We start from the raw sequence: 15978 nt of genomic DNA, 5'->3' as shown, positions 1-15978 counted from the left end.
GGTCAGCAGCAGGTGGTGTAGTGTCAGCAGCAGGTGGTGTAGTGTCAGCAGCAGCTGGTGCAGGGTCGGCAGCAGCTGGTGCAGGGTCGGCAGCAGCTGGTGCAGGGTCAGCAGCAGCTGGTGTGGGGTCAGCAGCAGGTGGTGTGGGGTCAGCAGCTGGTGCAGGGTCAGCAGCAGCTGATGTGGGGTCCGCAGCAGCTGGTGGTGTAGGGTCAGTAGCAGGTGGTGTGGGGTCAGCAGCTGGTGTAGGATCAGCAGACGGTGATGTGGCGTCAGCAGCAGCTGGTGTGGGGTCAGCAGCAGCTGGTGTGGGGTCAGCAGCAGCTGGCGTGGGGTCAGCAACAGCTGGTGACGAGTCAGCAGCAGCTGGTGTGGGGTCGGCAGCAGCTGCTGTAGGGTCAGCAGTAGGTGGTGTGGGGCCGGCAGCAGGTGGTGTGGGGTCAGCAGCAGGTGGTGTAGGGTCAGCAGTAGCTGGTGTGGGTTCAGCAGCAGGTGGTGTAGGGTCGGCAGCAGCTGGTGTGGGGTCAGCAGCAGGTGGTGTGGGGTCAGCAGCAGGTGGTGTGGGGTCGGCAGCAGGTGGTGTGGGGTCAGCAGCAGGTGGTGTGGGGTCGGCAGCAGGTGGTGTAGGGTCAGCAGGTGGTGGTGTGGTATCAGCAGCAGCTGGTGTAGGGTCAGCAGCAGGTGGTGTAGTGGGAGCAACAGTGAGAGACAGCGGGTCTACAAGTGTGGCAGTGTTTACAGTAATGTCAGGGTCAGGAACTGAGGTGGAAGCTGAGGCCGAGGTGGGGAAGACTTCATCAGGCACGGTAATGGTCTGAAGACCGTCAGCCTCGTACAGGAGGTTGAGAATCCTCACAAATTCACGGTAATTGGAGCCAGTAATTTTACTCACTAAACATGTAATATCATATGTAGTGCCAAGGTCGGTAGCAGTATCCGGCAACTGCCGTGGCGAAACCTGGGTCGACGATTGGCTGGAGTCTGGTGGTGGTGAAAGCTGGGTCGGTGATTGGTTGGCTGGCTGGCTGCCGGACTGCATGCTGGGTCCCCATTGGCTGGGACGCTGGCGGGCGGCGGCTCCTCCTTTTCCCGGGAGCGCCAAGAAAATGGCAGCGTGCAAGTAAATAATAAATAAATAAATAAATTTTTATTCAGGAAAAGTTCATACATAGTTGATTTACAAACCTAATGTTGGATTTATAGGTAGAGCTAGTGCATACAATACTTAAAGCCACTAATACGCATAGCGTTTCGGGCAAGTTGATAGGTGACGGAGCTCGGCGAGCCTCAGAACCCTTCCAGCTCTTGCCAACTTCTTAATTTCATCATTGCGCACAGGACACACGGTTACACATCACACCATCAGTATCGTTGCAAGAGTACTCATCTCGTCTCGCTCGCAGTGTGACCTAGGCGGCCCTCTGCTTGAGTGGTACGCACGCCCACTCTATCAATGTTCTAATACCTCTAGAGTGCGTGAGTGGATGGATCGATCAGCTCGCCAACCATAAAGCAAGCCAGCATCGTCTCGCTGTCCTACAGCAGCTGTTATTCTCCAGCCTCAACGAGCACTTCGGTGCAGCAAAGACCAGTTCCAGCCAGCAGCAGTGTATTGGAGCAGAACCAGGCGCTTCCCAGCCAGCATCTAGTCCTAAGCAGTGACATCTTCCTCGTGGCATCTTCTGTGTGTTGTCCAATGTGCTTGTGTCCAGGTCGGACTGCATTTAGGTGTACAGCCCCACTTCGAGCCAGAACAGGCCCAGGTGAGAAGACGGAAGTTCACCTTTTGCAGTTGCGTCATGGCATAGGTGCATTCTTTTTCTCCTCTCCTAAAAATTCTTCCGTTTCTGACACTGCCGAGCCAGTTGTGGAATCTCGTGATCGTGCGAGCCCACCATAACTGGGGGTTGCAACCTTCCGGAACACGGTGTTTGTTCGTGGTGAGACCCTTAGGCCAGGTCTTAGACCTAGCCTACACTGACCCCCACTGAGCTTATGGAATCGCAGTGATTGGCACAAGACACGGGACTGTCAGTAGATAGTGAGTCACAATGGCTCACTGTCTACGGATGACCTACACTGGGAATACACCCATAGACACAATTGACTGCATCACTACCTTTTTCAATGCCACTGGCACACCTGCCACTAACCATATCAAACACGCCAACACAAACACCATCAAATTTCTCATTGCCTCAGAAGACGACTTTTTCGCCTGTTTCAGGGAACCTGTTTGCAGTAAACTCGCCCAAGCTTCACTGACTCCTGTCCTCACTATTGAACAAAAAACAAAATGCTCTGTCCTTGTAAGAAATGTCGACAGCTCTGTCCTATCAGCACCTAATACTATCAATCTATCTCAGGACATTTCACATAGGAATGCTGTTACTGTAATGGAGATATACCCAGTGCCCAATACAAAACACCTTAAGATCCAATGTTCCTCCCCTACCAAAGCTCAAAAACTCTTGCATCAAGGTATAAAAATTCTCATCACCAGCACTCCTCCCTATCTTATTAGTCCAGTTGACTATCATCCTTTGCTGCAATGTTTCAAATGTTACAAATACAGTCACGAAACACGAAAATGTAAAAGCCCACAAATTTGCTCCAAATGCTCTGCAGAAGGCCATTTTTATACTCAGTGCTCTGCCCCTACCCTAAAATGCACTAATTGCGAAGGTGATCACTCAGCAGTTGACAAATCTTGCCCTCTGAGAAAACAATCCCTTAAAACTCTTCGCACTAACCAATCTCGCACTCAAGCACACCCTCATTCTTCTTCAACCTCCCATAACCCATTTCATCACCAAACAGCATCAGCCAAGTCCATGTCCTACGCCAGTGTCCTTAATGCCTCACCTCACCAGCAACATCATTTTTTTTTGTCCCCTTAGCTCCCCTTGCTACTTCGGGGGTGAAAAGGGTTTTGATCTCGCTATAGAGCCCCACGACCCAGCCACAAGGCATGGGCCGCGAGGCCCCGCAGCAGTAACCCTAAAAAAAACACATTACAACTAAAAGAAACTAAAACTCGTGTTGTGGCCTACTGTGTGCAAAAATAAAAATAAAAATAAATGCACCTGGAGATACATAAAAAAGAGGATGGTACTAAAATATAATACAAACGAAATAAAATGACATGTCACTAAATGAATGAATTTGTCTCCAGAGGAGACGATCAACTTTAATGGCATACGTGCATGAAAACAAAATATGTCACGGGGAGGACATGCCTGGCTTGGAACAAGTCAAGTCCCCGGAGAGGACAAGAGAACATGCACACGTGTCCCTCCAGCCGTAGCTTATCCTCTCACGGGTTCGGTCAACCCACTCACCATCTCCAGAATAAAGCCACTGGGGAAGTGGTACCCCAAGATGACATCCGGTAAACTTAGCCGGAGTCTACTCACCCTAGTACTTCTGGGTGTCAGGGCACAAGGGAAGTCCACCCATGCCCATGTCCAGGGATGATCATGATCAACCCCTCCCCGTGCTCTTGGACCACATATGATAGATCGAATAGGTCCAGGTTAGGGCTTTTACGGAGCAGATCTCCAAGTCTCCGTTGGTTAAGCCCAACCTCTTAAGAACACGGGCACTCTCAATGCTGAACCCGCCTCTCCAATTCAAAGTAATTGAAGAGGCAAAGACTGCATTAGCACCGGTGTAATCCCTGACCTATTGAAGGATCTCGGGGGTGCCATACCGGTCACATTTGCTCTGGTGTGGCCGGGAGAGTGGAAAGCCGTCAGCCGAGACCTGGGTGTCTAGGATTATGGCCTCGTTACTTTGGCAAGCAATGATATCCGGCTTGCAAAAGGTCCCACCATCGGGTATCCGCACCTCCCTCACCACCTCATACCCTCGCTGTCTCAGACGACCAGCTACGAACCGGGTGATATCGTCATGACGTACCACCCGTGCTTCATGCGTCCTTGGGCATGCTTGTGAGATATGCCCAAGGGTGCCAAGTTTCTTGCATGTATCACACATGCCACTGGCACCTGGGCGACCCCTAGCGGCCCTTGACGGCGTGGCCAAAGCGTTAGCTCTCGCTTGGACAGCGTGAGCAAACTCCCCACCGCTCAAAAGGCAGGTGCCGGACGAGATCCACCTCGGGCACGAGGGAACCTCGCATGAGGACCTCAGTCTAGCACCATCGGCCGTGCGGTAGAGCCGGCGAGAGTGTCTGAGAGCACTCAGCTCTGTTGGTTACCGACTCACCCCCAATCGAGGCCGGGCCCAATCCACCGATGCATCTTATCCTGGATGTCCGGTAGAAGGGCCACTGCCCGGACCGTTGGGTCAGCCGACTCCAACAGATTACTGAAACGCCTGTTCTTATGCAACCGGATTGACGAGACAAACTCAGGCATCCCAAGACCACCGTCCTTCCAGTCGGTGTAGAAGAACGCATTCGGGGTGTCGTGTGGAAGACGGAGCCAGCTACAAATAGCCTGCCTCATCCTCCGGTCGATGCACAACAATTTCAGTGTACAAGCTGCTTACCTGAAGGCCAAGGACGATGGCCGTGACTTTGCTGACTATCTTCCTATCTTTCTCACTCACAACGGTCTTCCTGGTATCTCTGTCCCTCCTCCTCAGCTCTTGCATTCGGTTCCATTCTCACCTACAGTTCACACTCCACAAAACACCCTAACTCCAGCTGAGAAAAATACTACAGTTCACCCACAACCTCCTACCAACCCAATCCTGACTGCTACAGAAAGCGGAACCACTCCAGACCCTATACTATCCCAAACTGACCCATCCATGTCCCAAGTACTCTCACCCTCTTCTCCCAACACTGTCCCCTTCACTTCCAATCTGACTTCAAACACTACAACTTCCGATACTTCCCACCTGGACCCTGCCAACACGCCTTCTGCCATCTTTCATCCCCTACCAGCTCCAGTTATTCCTTCCAAAACCTGTCAAGTCAACCGACAACGCTCAACAAATTTTCATGCTACTCCCCCTTCGCGTTGTCAACCTCCCTTTACTCCATGCTCCCTCCTCAATAACTGCCAAAGTCATTGACGCACGCAACCCTCATGTTCGTCCTACACATGGACAAAACCCCACCAGCACCCCATCAAAACCTAAAAATTCATAAAGATCATCCAATTTAATGTGCGGGCATATTTCTCCATTAGACACATGGTGTCAGATTTTATTGAGATCGAGAGACCTGATGTGCTATTATTAAATAGCACATACATTACGAACTCATAAAATCAAACATTATGGCTACTCCTCCTACCAGTCACCAGATGGAGCACATGAAGGAGTTGCAATACTCATCCGTTGTTCATACAAACACGAACTTTTACACACCCTTTGGCATCACAAACACTTTCTAGCCATAAACGTCCACACACAAATGGGTCCTCTCGTCATCTGCACAACCTACACCCGTCCTAACACCGGCATTCCCATACAAGACATCACAACTCTCTTCAACCACACTCGCTTGCCTGTTTTTCTGCTTGCAGACCTCAATGCACAACATCCTACATTCCACCACAATACCACAAATCAGCATGGCAGACAGCTTCACCAAATATACACCCAAAAACATCTATTCTTTCTTGGCCCTGACTTCCCCACTTTTTTCAGTCATACAGGTTCTGGCAGGCCTGATCTCATATTCACTAACAAACATGGCAGCAACTTGCAACACTTCATTTCACCAGGGCCCATTACGGGTTCTGATCATATTCCCTTAATTCTCACAGTCTCCACAAATCCTATTCTCATCCCCAGCACTCCTCAATTCTCATACCTTAGGGCAAACTGGGACATGTTCAAACAACACATTAGGACACTGATCTCACTTGTGAATACAATAACAAACATCACACTGACAGTGACACACAAGCACGCAACATACAAGACACCATCATTCATGCAGCAAACATCTCCATTCCTAAAACAACACACAAACCACATTTCACTTTCACCTCCTCCATTCGCACAAAACGCCTCTTAGCTTGCTATCACACTAGATTCTTACAAAACATGCATCGTCATGGACAAGTACTATGGGACCTAACAGCATTAAAATAACACATCCTTAACAGCCTAGATGAAGATCACACAAAACATTGGAAACACCTCATAGAACAAGCAGAACAACACAGAAAACTGATAACTCAAGAATTCTGGAAACAAATCAAATGCTTACAAGGATCAACTCACACACCGTTTAAATACCTTCTACATAACAACAACAAAATCACTGATCCTGATGAAGTACTCAACATTTTTAAACACCACTGGGAACAAAATTTTCACCCACATCCTCCTGAACCATATGCCCTCCCTAACATTGAAGTAGTCGAAGACTGGATACACCAAAACAGACATGAAACTACACCTTACGACCACATCCACCTTGACAATCTCAATTCAAACACTGAACTACAGACTCCCCTAACTCTAGCTGATGTCAAGACAGCTCTCATGGGCACTCGTCGTAGAGCCCCTGGTGCGTCTGGCATTGGACATATCCTTCTTAGACAACTCCCTGCTTCTATCATTACTGCTATCACTAACCTATTCAACGCCTCCCTTGCCTCTGGATACTTTCCACTCAACTTTAAGTCTGCCACAGCCGTTCTTATTCCAAAATCTGGGAAACCCCACACTGACCCAAAGAACTATAGACCCATCAGCCTTCTAGAGACACTTGGCAAAGTCTTTGAAAGGCTGATCAACCAGAGACTTAGAACCCACCTTGAACACAATGACTTACTAACAAACAGTTTGGATTTCGGCCTCACCGGTCCACTCATGACGCCTTAAACATCATGACTGACTACCTCAGTATCAATCAGCACCAAAGACTTAAGACTGCACTCATCACTAAGGACGTTGAGAAGGCCTTTGACACTGTTTGGCATGACGGCTTAAAATTCAAACTGTGCAACAACTTTCATCTGCCCCTTATCACCACCAAACTTCTTTCTAACTACTTACACAATAGGACAATGAGAATTAAGTTCCTCCGACAACACTCTGACTACTTTAATTTACATGCCGGTGTTCCCCGAGGCTCTGTTCTTGCCCCAACACTCTACATCCTATACATCAATGACATTCCTGACCCTGTTCATCACACTTCATTAACCATATGCTACGTCAATGATGTCTCTCACCTTGTCACCAGCAACACCATTGATACACTAACAAACAGAGCACAAACAGAACTTGATGTCACTGAGTGGGAGTACAAATGGCGTATAAAAACCAACTCCAGCAAATCCAAAATCACCTTCTTTTTCTGTAAAAGAACTATTCGCCCTATTCCTCTTAAACTCTACTCATACACTCCAAATCCTACTTATATCTCTGTATCTCCCTCCTCCACAGTCCATGGACTCACATTTGATCGACAACTACTCTTTCACACACACATTACACAGAAACATGCAATAGCTCTTCAAGCCATGAAGAAACTATACAGACTTAGATTTGCAAAACCTGACACAAAAATGCACCTTTACAAAGCACTTATTAGACGTCTCCTAACATATGCTCCACTAGCTCTTTCTTTAGCTGCACGTACTAATAAACTAAAGCTTCAAAGAATTCAGAATAGAGCACTAAGATGGGTACTTAACACCCGATGGCAAGAGTTAAATACCAGTCAAAGTCTCCATGAAAGTACCAACATTCCTGCCCTTAATACTTAATACTGCCCTTAATATGCCAATGGCCATACCACGTTGAGAACACTGCTTCTCGTCCGATCAGCGAAGTTAAGCAATGTTGGGTTTGGTTAGTACTTGGATGGGTGACCGCCTGGGAACACCAAATGCTGTTGGCAGTAATGTTTATACCTGATCAACCAGGCTGTGACTCATACGTCAGGCTGCGAGCAGCCGCGTCCAACAGCCTGGTTGATCAGTCCAGGAACCAGGAGGCCTGGTCGACGACCGGGCCGCGGGGACGCTAAGCCCCGGAAGCACCTCAAGGTAACCTCAAGGTAAGATAATGTCTACTGGAAAACTTTATTAGACAAACAACTTGATAAACTACTCACTTATCATGAACAACATTGATTTTCTCCTACACACTCTCAGACTACCACGAAACAATCATGACCTCTTCTCTACCATCCATGATCCTCCTCCTAACTCTGTATTTCGTTAAACTTTAGCTCACAACACCAGCAACCACCATCATTCCATATTCAGCTCTCAACAACCAGCACAAACCATCCGTAAAAGTTCAGCCCTGACGCTTTTGAGCCAATCACTGCGATGTTGTGAGTTTTGTGATGTCCCGATGTTGTCACTAAAACACCCGACTGAGTCCCTGCCTTGAATGCCGCAACCAAACAACGCAGCTGGGTTTAGCCCTGGCACTTTTTCTCCTACAAATCTTCTTCCTCTCACCCCCCCTATCTTCTTCTGTCCCCACTTCCTTCTGTCCCCACTTCCACGCTCGCCCTTCGGGGTGTCTTATCCTGTATATATTCGTATTCGTTCGTACAGGACACAGATGAGATGGCAATATGGTCATCACCTACACAACGCGTGACGCAACACTGTTTATGGTGGTGGTCCTGGGCACAACCTCTGCACTTATTCATACTTTGAGGGCACTTCCTGGTCACGTGAGAGTACTGGTAGCACTTGTAGCACTGGCTTACCTCATAATAACGTTCCATGTGTACTGAAGCAGGTGGTGTGTTGACGCTTAAGCACCTAAATCCTGTGGTGGTCTATCTTGAGATGATTTCGGGGCTTTTTAGTGTCCCCGCGGCCCGGTCCTCGACCAGGCCTCCACCCCCAGGAAGCAGCCCGTGACAGCTGACTAACACCCAGGTACCTATTTTACTGCTAAGTAACAGGGGCATAGGGTGAAAGAAACTCTGCCCATTGTTTCTCGCCGGCGCCTGGGATCGAACCCAGGACCACAGGATCACAAGCCCAGCGTGCTGTCCACTCGGCCGACCGGCTCCCGACCTGGTGGCCAGGTCCGCTGCGGCAGCTGTAGTAAAGGTCACTTTCAAGGTGGAGCAAGTGTCGTTGCTGTTGGTGGTGGTGATCTTGGCTGAGACAGCTGTCATGTTGACGTTTTCAGAGTTGATGCTGTCCAGGATGACGTCCACCTCGTGCTCGTTGATCCACGAGCTGACTCTCCTGGCCAAGATGGTCCGTTCAGCATGAAATCGACGTGGTTGGATAAAAGTAATGTTGCCATCGTAGTGTGCAGACGTCAACAGACGGTCAAGGTCGTCTTCAGAGGAGAAAGAGAGGGCGACGTCCTGCTGGATATCTATGGGTACGGTGTTGGTGGTGGCATTGAGTATATCATCTCCTTTGAATGCGTGGTTCTCTAGGAACCTTAACTCTGAAGGTTATAGTACGGTAGTACCGGCGTGGACGGAGGACCGAGCCGAGGCGAAGCGAAAATGTCCAAAGAGCTGGCAAGCAGGGGATGGAAGAGGCATGGGAAGGATTTAGGAAAACATGAAGGTGGATTAGGAGATTGGGAGGAGAGTTGGGAGGACAGGGTAGTGGCCCAACCACTTTGGATTTGAGTGATTATGGAGTGATTTGAGTTGATATGTAAATTGACGGCGAGGCAAGACTGCACTCAAAGATGATGATGAAGATTTTTTTTTATTATTATTAATGATTGCTGGGTGCCAGTAGCAGGAAGCTGTAACTGCTGCACAACAGGAGAGAAGGTGCCATGCGAGGACACAGTTCTAGTCTTGGTACCGCACCTGGAGAGCAGTGCTGTGGTGACTTGCAGATGTGTGGTTGGTAGGGGGCTTCTAGGTGATGTATATAATGATTTTGTCCTGGTTGGTAGAGGTATTGGTGTCTGATGTTGACTTGTTAATTCATAGTTCGTGCCTGTTAGGTGTATAATGGATCAGGAGGTTCCCATTCCCCATCCTCCTCACGTGGTGGGTAACTAAGTATCCTGGGCCGTGGCTGACTCTTTGTTGTAGTGACATCCTCCTTGTACTGTGGGGCTGGTCTCGTGTCTCATAGTTAGTAGTGTTGTATACCGTAAAGGGATCGTCACCATGTGGTAAGTTGGTGTACTTCATTTTGTATACCTGCTTTACTGAGAGTTTGTGGAGGCGTCTATTCAATGGTTCTATCTTTAATTGGGTCTAGAATATGTCGGTCCGAATTTTGTCGGCAAGTGTCATTCCTGCTACAAATCTGAGTGCTCTATTATGAACCCTTTGAAGTTTCAACATATTTGACCGTTTAGTAAGAGCAAGCGGGGTGTATGGGGTATTCCAGAATAGGTCGAATAAGCATTCTGTATAGATGTAGCTTCACATGCTGTGGAGCTTGCCTGAATCGGTACAGCCGAGCTAGTTGTGCTTTGGCTAAGGCTACTTTCTTATTGATATGCTCAGTGGAATTAAAAATTCTCTATTACATAGCCCAGAATTGTAGTAGAGTTCTTTACCTGTATTAACGTGCCACCAATGTTGATGACCCCAAGTGTACTAGCCCAGCTGCCCACCGAGCACAGTTGAATCTTGTTAGGGTTTGTCACGATTTTCCAGTCTTGTTCCCAGCTTGCTGTGGCTGCTAGTTCCTCTTTCGTCTTCCTTATGACTGAATGTTGTTTAGTTCCTTGGCCAGCAGGCAACCACGACACTACATGGATGACATCGTCAGCGAATTGAGTGATAATAGTGTCGTTATAAATAGGGTGTGGCAATAGGGCGTGGCAAATTGTTTACAAAGAGATTGAAGAGGAGTGGGGTGATGCACGATCCCTGAGGAACTCCTGCTGTCGGGATAAAGGCTTCAGCTTCTTTGTTGTTAAACATTGGAATTATTGTTCTATGGCTTAGAATTATATGTACTAGTCTTAGGAGGGTCCAGTTGTGGTGTGGTATGGATTGCAGCTTGAAGAGCAGACCATTATGCCATAGACTGTCAAAGGCCTTGTTGACATCTCTGGTTGCTATTAATGCTGTCTGGTGCTGTTTCCTGATACCGGCGTTCTGCCTCATAAATGATGTTGATGGCATGTTGCGTTAATCTGTGGTTCCTAAAACCAAACTGTTTTTCTGTATACAGATGGTGGTACTCCATGTAATAGTTAATGCGATTTGACAGTATTTTCTCAAAGCACTTTCCCGTCGACTCCAACAGGGAGATAGGCCTATAGTTTCCAGGGACATGTTTTCTTTTGCCTGGCTTCGGGATAAAGATCATTTTGGCAGTTTTAAATACTTGTGGGTAGTGGCCTGAGACGAGGATGGCGTTGAAGACATTGAGCAGGGACTGCAGGTAGTTTAGAGGTAGAAACTTTAGTTGGTTGACTGTTATTCCTGACAACCCTGGTGCTTTGTTCCTCGTTTTCTTTAATACTTCCAACAGCTCCCGTATGGTAATGGGTCGAGTGATCGGGTGGTCAGGGTCAAGGAGTGCGATGTCAACTAGAGGTCTGCTAGCCAGGTTCACAACGTTTTCAGCAACCCATTGGTTGACTGTATGGTGGTTGTCATTGTTGATCTGGCTGTTGTTTTCTGTGAAGATTTCCTCCCAAACCAGTCCCATGAGATTAGCCTGCAGCTGTGCATCTTCCACTCTGGTGGTTATTACCTCGATGTTGTCATCAGTATATGAATAGCTGAGGTGCGACAGCGGCGTCTTTGTTGATCCTAGGAGTTTTCTGATCTTTCCCCAGAATCTGGCAGGTTCTCTCTTGTACTGGTTCGCTTAGTTGACTAGAGTACCCCAAATATGTCGTTTGTGTAGGAGCGTCAGGCCCAAGACTTCACGTCTGAGGGCCTGAATGATTTGGAGGGATGGCTGGCCTGTGCGTAGGCGCCTCACACATTCTTGTTGGTAATGCCTCATTTTATCCTTGATCTCTCTGGTTGGTTTGTATTGCTGAATTATTCTGGTGTTGGTTAGATCACAATTGGCCACAGTTGCTTCAGTGATGCGAGTATGTATAGAGGCAATTGCTGTGTCAATGTCCTGAACCGGTTGATTGTCAAGATCAGCGGTTGGGTCAGAGCCAAGGAACTCCATATATGGACAAAGTCGAAGCGTGTTTAGGTTGGATCTGGGGCGTCCCAGATATCTAAAGGGAGATGCTTGGAGATGGAGAATAACAGGTATGTGATCTGAACCTACATCATTACCTGGGAGTATTCTACTGTGAGAGATGTTGCATTCAGCATTCGTCAGTATGATATCAGGTTTTCCTTCGTGGTTACCTACAAAGGTTTTAAAGTAGGGACCCAAGAAGGTTAAGTTCCTCGCTGTCATGAGGTTATATAATAGTTGACCTTTGATGTCATCCCGTCCATTAGTGTCGTTGAAAAATGCTGCATGGTGGGCATTAAAGTCCCCTGCAAGGATCGTTGGGACATTTCTGTTGAGCACCTTGTGAATGGCTCCCGAAGGGATGGAGTGCTCGCCTGGGGGGATGTATGTAGTTAAAATAGCAAGTGGGCCATGATTCGTGACTATTTCCACAGCTAGGGCATTTTCTTCTTGGAGGTAAATGTTGGTGAACGAGCAGCCCAGCTTGATGAGGACCGCAACACTTCTATTCTGGCCAGAGTTCCTTTCAATGGTCGTGTATCCATAGAGTTTGATGTGTTGGTCAAGGCGTGCAGAGGTCTCGTTTAACAAGATGACTTCAGGGTGATACTTGCACGCTTCCAGTTCTAGTAGATATTTGTTGTTGAAAAAGTGTCTTACGTTAAGTTGCATAATTGTAATCCCCATTATCTGGCGCAGGATTGTCTAGTTTTAATTGGTGACCTATCACGCTTGTTCTTTTGGTGTTTATTTCCACCAGTTGTCTGTTTAGACTTCATCCCCCTTGACTGGTGTGCTTTCTCAGTCCCCCGGTTGCACTCTGTTTCCTCCCCTTCTTCCCTCTTTTGTGCCTCATCCTCCTCCTCTGCTCCCTCATCATCTACATATTCTTCCTCTTCTTCTTCTACGTGTTCTTGTTCATCTTCATGTTCCTCTTCTGAGGTTCGTTCGTCATCAACTGCTGCATTGGTCACTTGTGTAGCTGCTGGTCGATGGACTGAGTTGGCTGGTAGTGCCGCAGTAGGCGCCTCCTGTTGTAGGGAAGGCTCCTCTTCTGAGTCCTCAATGTGGCTATCAAAGGATTCATTTGTTGAGGATGAGTAATCAGAAGGGGCCGGTGAAGTAGGAATGATTCGTGAGTTGACTGGGTGTTCAGGTTTACCATGATGGTGGCACCCATTCCCATTTATATGTAGGGTAGAAGGGTTATCTCTCACTGCTACTTTGACATGGTGAGTCTGAGTGAGGTGGTTTGGTCGTGGGACCTGTGAGGTAGTGAGTGGGACAGTGGAGTTTGTTGTAGATTGCATGACGTTGGTTGCATCATTTGTTGTGGGTTCAGAGACCGGTGGCTGGTGGAGTGACGACTGTGTTTGCGATGATTGTTCAGGGTTGGATGAGAACGCATCATTTGTGATTGTGACTGTAGGTAGGTTGTTGGCCTTCAAAAGCTTGTTGATAATGGTGGCAAATAAGTGTGGGTTATTACGTGCATATCTTGCTGCAATTGCTATTAGGATATTTACCTGTGCCGAAGCATCAGAAGATGGCTGTGACATTGGCGTTGTTGGGTGAGTTTGGCCCACCCAAGCATTATGTTGATTAGGTACGGATGTCTGCTGGGAAGCCTGGTTTGTGGTTGTGCTTTGACCCGGCATGCGTGGGAATGTTGCAGCATTCATGTTTGGTGTCGTCTGCGACTGGTTAGGTCGTGAGGTTTGGGCCTTGTCAAGCATTTTCTGTATTGCCGCTTTCCTCGTTGGACACACAGGAGATACTGCTAAATGTCCCCCCTCCACAGAGGGCACATTTACGACTGCTAGGTTGGGGGCAATCCCAAAATTTATGGTTTTCAGCACAAATACTACAGGTGGGTGTTGTTGCAGGACATTTGTTCACCACATGATCAAAACTGAAGCACCAAAAGCATTGCTTAATATCGGTGAAGCGTTCTCTTGATATTTGTTCAGGTGTTGATATGTACCCAAAGCATTTAAATCCCTGATCAATCACCTGGGTAGCATGGGCAGTAGTAGCAAACGTTATCTTTAGAGTGGGGCGTGGGTTGCCTTCTTTGGTGATTCTGAGTATTTGTATGGCTCGTTGTTCATTTACTCTGTTAATTTCGTCGAGTATTTCATCATCATTGTAGTCTCTGGCTATGTGGCGATTGAATCGCGACACAAACACTGTCCTCCCAGCTTGGAATTTGCCAATAGGAACGGGAATTATGCCCGCTGCATGGAGTACAGACGCTTTATCAGGATGTAAGACTTTTTGCAGATCATCTTCAGTGGGGAGCAACACAATTACCCCATTGCTTGTAAGGTAGGTTTCAACAGGTGAAACCTCAACATGGGTGCCAAGAACATTGGAGATTTGGGTTTCATTAAGTTTAAAGGGTTCGACGAACCTTAATTTAAGTCTTACTGGCATGATGATGGTGGTAGCATGATTGGTGATTGACAATAATGGCTCGTGAGAGTAGAGTTTTAATAGTTAGTCTAACCTAGAACAGCACAAAGTGCTCCTATTCCTAACATAGCTTAGCCATGCTACAATGGCGAAACAGTTGCCCCGACTCGTTGCGTGACCAGATTTACTACACACCGGCCGCGGTACTTGCGCAGAGTCAGTTAAATCAGGTGGCGAAAGAGCAAGAGTAGAGTAACAGATCAGAAAGACAGGGGTTAGTACATATAGGTCAGTACAAAACGGTGGATGGTGATGATGGTGGTGAGGTGAAACTGGGATGAGTGGTGAGGTGAAACTGGTGAATGGGGTGTGGGTTCGTTGGTAGGGTTGAGGAGAGAAGGGCGAGGATGGGTTGTGGAGGATTGAGGATGAGGAGGGTGGAGGTAGTTGAGTGGAGGAGGGCGGCTGGCTCGGTGATGGCGGTTGGCGCGGCGCCAATCCTCAGGCTTGCTGTAATATTTGAAAATTACTCTCTTGCTGGATGTTATTCTTCGGTGTTTCTTACTGTCTAGTTGATGTAGTCTTCTTTGACCAACTGCCGACAACCACAAGGGTCTCGCATCGGCGAAGGGAGGTCTGAGGGGCTGCCAGAAGTGAAGAGTGCTGTGAGGCACGTCTGCTCTCGACGACGGCTGGCCATCGTGATCTGTGATCGAGAAGGGTCGGTAAGAGGCGAATTGTTTGGTGTCAGAAGCAGACACACTGTGCAGGGCCGCCGTCCACCAATCAGGAGCACAGCTTCACCTAACATGAAATATTCCCGCTGGCGGGCACTTTGAATGTGGCTCCCTCCACACTCCCCCGTCCCTATAAAACAAAGAGGTGTATTAGAAACTTTGTTTAAACTTACTACGTCCTTTTGGATAGGATCCTCCACCGCTCCATATTGAGAGGTGGAATGGTATATATAGTAACAAAAGAAAGCTTTCCCGGTTCTAATTTTTAAGAAAACATAATGCAACTATGTGCTTTTTATTCATGCAATTGCTGTTTGTACGCTGGTATATCAATGGTTCATCTATCCCTTACAAAAAACTAGGGAAGTGCTTAAATTATTAATATAGATATAAAATTATAACTAATACCCGTATGTTGTGCAATTACTTCCTTGTACCCCAATAATTACATCTGAACATTGGTGAGACCACATCATCTCTGAACATACTAAATTACATGTCTTCTTACATTATTTATATTTTGCACATTTGCAATTGAATATTCTTTCTATTATACACATTACACTTCACTACACTAGTATTTTTTTTGACAGTTTACACAAGGTTGAATAACCTATGGCCAATCTGAGTGATGATCTTTGCCAAGATTTCAGTATGCACGTTCAACCATTCTGCCACCCATACTCCTACTTCTCTAATGTAGGCGGGAGAAGAGTATGCAAGTTCTCCTGCATTCGAAGTTATTGCTGCTGCAGACTCCAATCGAA

At 47.5% G+C, this 15978-nt stretch overlaps 1 protein-coding gene and 1 non-coding gene across 2 annotated transcripts; one reads left to right on the top strand and one right to left on the bottom strand.

Annotated features, from left to right (window-relative positions):
- The first annotated feature begins 7718 nt into the window (after positions 1–7718).
- On the top strand, positions 7719–7837 carry LOC138361508 (5S ribosomal RNA). The gene has a single exon (XR_011226995.1). It is a non-coding gene; the product is annotated as a 5S ribosomal RNA (ribosomal RNA).
- Positions 7838–12745: 4908 nt separating this feature from the next.
- On the bottom strand, positions 12746–13741 carry LOC138361506 (uncharacterized protein DDB_G0284459-like). The gene has a single exon (XM_069320806.1). The coding sequence runs from the start codon at positions 13739–13741 to the stop codon at positions 12746–12748; it is 996 nt and encodes a 331-aa protein (XP_069176907.1).
- Between the last annotated feature and the right edge of the window lie 2237 nt (positions 13742–15978).

The sequence above is a fragment of the Procambarus clarkii genome, unplaced genomic scaffold (genome assembly GCF_040958095.1).
Source record: "Procambarus clarkii isolate CNS0578487 unplaced genomic scaffold, FALCON_Pclarkii_2.0 HiC_scaffold_428, whole genome shotgun sequence".
Taxonomy (NCBI): Eukaryota; Metazoa; Arthropoda; class Malacostraca; order Decapoda; family Cambaridae; genus Procambarus; species Procambarus clarkii.
This window is presented reverse-complemented; position numbering and strand designations above follow the sequence as displayed.